We start from the raw sequence: 2,852 nt of genomic DNA, 5'->3' as shown, positions 1-2,852 counted from the left end.
AATTTAGATGCAAGATATTTAAAACCATATTTGAAGATTAAACAAATACGAATAAATTGATGCAAAAGCAATGAGATAAAGCTAAAGAAAGAAAATAAAAAAGATGTTAGAATAATACAAGAAGAGATATGGCAAAGTAAGTGGAATAGAAGAGAAAACAAAAAGGAAATAAATATATAGTTTCCTTACCTTCGAATACGACATACTCAGGAATATCTTAAAGAAATCTGCGTTTGGCACGCACAAATGCATTACCTTTAAGAATACGTAGTAAAGCTTCGGGGGCCTTAAACAAATTGCCGCGGCATTCCTCAGAAAAAAATTATCCGCATTCTTCGAAAGCACATCCGACGTGCCGTTGTGTACCAGCAGGATTTGGGATTACTAACCTTTAGACATCGATCTCCTGACCGACATCCCGGAAGTGAAATTCGGCGTACTGCATTATCGTGGGCGCGGACGGTATGCTGCGGGTGTCGTTGAGTCTCGTTTTCGACGTTTTGTTGCGATTTTTCGCGTCGCCCGCGTCCGCTGCGAATTGGGGCGTGTTATTGCCAGTACAGCGATTCGATTGATGCTCCCACGGCGGCTGTTGCTGCTGTTGCTGATGCGCCTTCGGATTTGGTCTGTGATAGTCGGTGGAGCACTCCGCGATGTCATCCTCGTAGTAATGCGGATACGAGATCTTGTACGTTGTCTCAGGCACGCCCAGATCCGGGATTTGACGAAAGCTAGTCTCGTAGTTGGATGTATCGACAAAGGAAGTATTGTTACGCCGTGAAGGAGCGTCCTTTTGTCGGCTTTGCTTCGACTTGTTTCGATCGCTCGACATTCGTTCGTGCTTCCGGTACTTCCGATTACGCTCGTTTCGCCGATTCATTGCATGTCGACGCGTCGATGATTGTCTCGCGTCGGAATTGCCGTAATTCGGCTGCTGCTGCTCCTGATGTACTGTAGACAAGTGATTGCCAGTGGTTGCAGCTTCATGATGCATCAAGGTAGATGGACGGCTGTTGTTAGTATAAACGAGGGAGGTCTGCAGGGGACTAACTATCGAGGAATGGTAGAGGCTGCTCGTTAGTGGCAGTGTTAGTTGGTTCGAACTGTTGCTCGGTAAGGGGTAGCTGTACTGCTGCATCTCCTGCCGATGCTGCTGCTGGTAGTGTTCTTTGTAGTTGTATAGGCTGTCGGTCTGTAACAGGCATGGTTAGTAGTTGGAACCAGGCAATTCGGGGACGCGAATGGTTAACGCGTAATGTGCATAAGAAAATCGGACAAAGAGACATTACTTCTCGATTTTTTAAATAAATATTAGGAAAGAGAGGGACAAAAGTCAGTACACCGTATCTTCCCATACAGCATAGAAACTTGCTGCAATATTTGTAATTTGTTGTTGCAATATTGCTAGTATGATCTGTGCTGTATAAGTTGGGATATAGGATATATAGATTTGTCGTGTAATTACATATATCTAAAGTCAAATAGATATATTTATTAATACATGTAGTGCACGGATTTATAGAAAATTCGATGTGTATATCTTAAGGAAAGTGGAATAGAATTTTTGGTGTTCACAATGCATTTTAAGACACATCTCACGAAGGATTTATAAATAACTATTTTCATGAATTTTGAATATTCTTTGCACGTTCGATTTCAAAAAATCCTCGTGACGATGTTTATCGAGGTATCTATATCCGACACAGTGATAATTTTACGTAGGAAATTGAATTTGCAAACGTATCGGTACGTGTCAGGAATAGTAGAACATATAGAATTTTTCTGGCGCTCATATTTTAAGATGTATTTTGTAAAGGATTTATAAATTATTGTTCGTATGAGTGTGAATATTTTTGAGCTCGATTTCCGAAAAAATTTTCTTGACGGTATATGTATGTATGTCCAACATGATGATAAAGGAATTGTGCAAGGTTTATGCTGTCGATCGATAAGTGAAGAAAGACATTTCTGTTGCAGAATCGTAGATCTTTTTTATTTTGTAAGTGAAAACGGGGGAAGGGACACGTCGTGAAAAGCCTCGAAGTAATATCTTAAGTTTATCAGTTATCGAAACAATAAAGAGCTCGTGTCATTGGTTAAAGCGTGTGTGACAGTGGGAACTTACTTGACGCGCGGCCAACATGCACAAGGGCGGTCGCTACATAGATGCCCGGATCCAGCTTAGCAGGGAAAATATGATTTCCGATTATAACTCGGCTTCCAGCAACTCTACCTCCTATTTGCTCGAGAAGCTGCTGTTTTATATCTATTACGGACACGTAAATCGTATTCATGCAGTAGGCGCGAGATGCTAATGTTACTCGGTGCTTAAAAGGGGATAGATTGATGCTTCGCTCGTTGAACGCTACCATTTCGATTGTACATGAAAACTTTCGTGATTAATTACAAATAGTTTGATTAAGAAAGTTACAAGAACAATTACGTTCTCGATGCGAAAATCTGAAGTGCTACGATAGTGTTACTCGTAAGGTCGCTACGAGTTCATAGCCTCAAGGAAATTAGATTACAATTAAAGTGTTGTAAAGATACGATGATAAGAAGAGATCTGTATAAAATATATAGAGGAATTTTTTTCTATCATAGACATTACGGTAAAATAAAATTGATACTAATGGTAATATTTGCAAAATTTATAGGCTTTCAATGAATTAAGTAAAATCCTTACATTTTAAATAATTAATTGTTGCTCAAATTATGTAATTAACTTGTTGTAAAATTATGGAAAATATTATAAATACATTAAAATAGGTAAAAAGATTTTGTTTTCAAATTTTACCGGAGAGCACAGTTATAAATGAAATAATATTATTTGATGATTAATTAAAAATCGA

At 38.8% G+C, this 2,852-nt stretch overlaps 1 protein-coding gene across 1 annotated transcript in view; it reads right to left on the bottom strand.

Annotated features, from left to right (window-relative positions):
- Positions 1-391: 391 nt before the first annotated feature.
- LOC105626157 (hemicentin-1) overlaps positions 392-2,852 on the bottom strand; it is a 71,977-nt gene continuing 69,516 nt past the window's right edge. Inside the window, exon 21 of the mRNA XM_012207469.1 lies at positions 392-1,192. Within this exon, the coding sequence (XP_012062859.1) occupies positions 392-1,192 (801 nt within the window). The remainder of the gene's footprint in view (positions 1,193-2,852) is intronic.

The sequence above is a fragment of the Atta cephalotes genome (genome assembly GCF_000143395.1).
Source record: "Atta cephalotes unplaced genomic scaffold scaffold00004, whole genome shotgun sequence".
Lineage (NCBI taxonomy): Eukaryota > Metazoa > Arthropoda > Insecta > Hymenoptera > Formicidae > Atta > Atta cephalotes.
The sequence above is the reverse complement of the archived record's forward strand: the minus strand, read 5'-3'. Positions and strand labels throughout refer to the sequence as shown.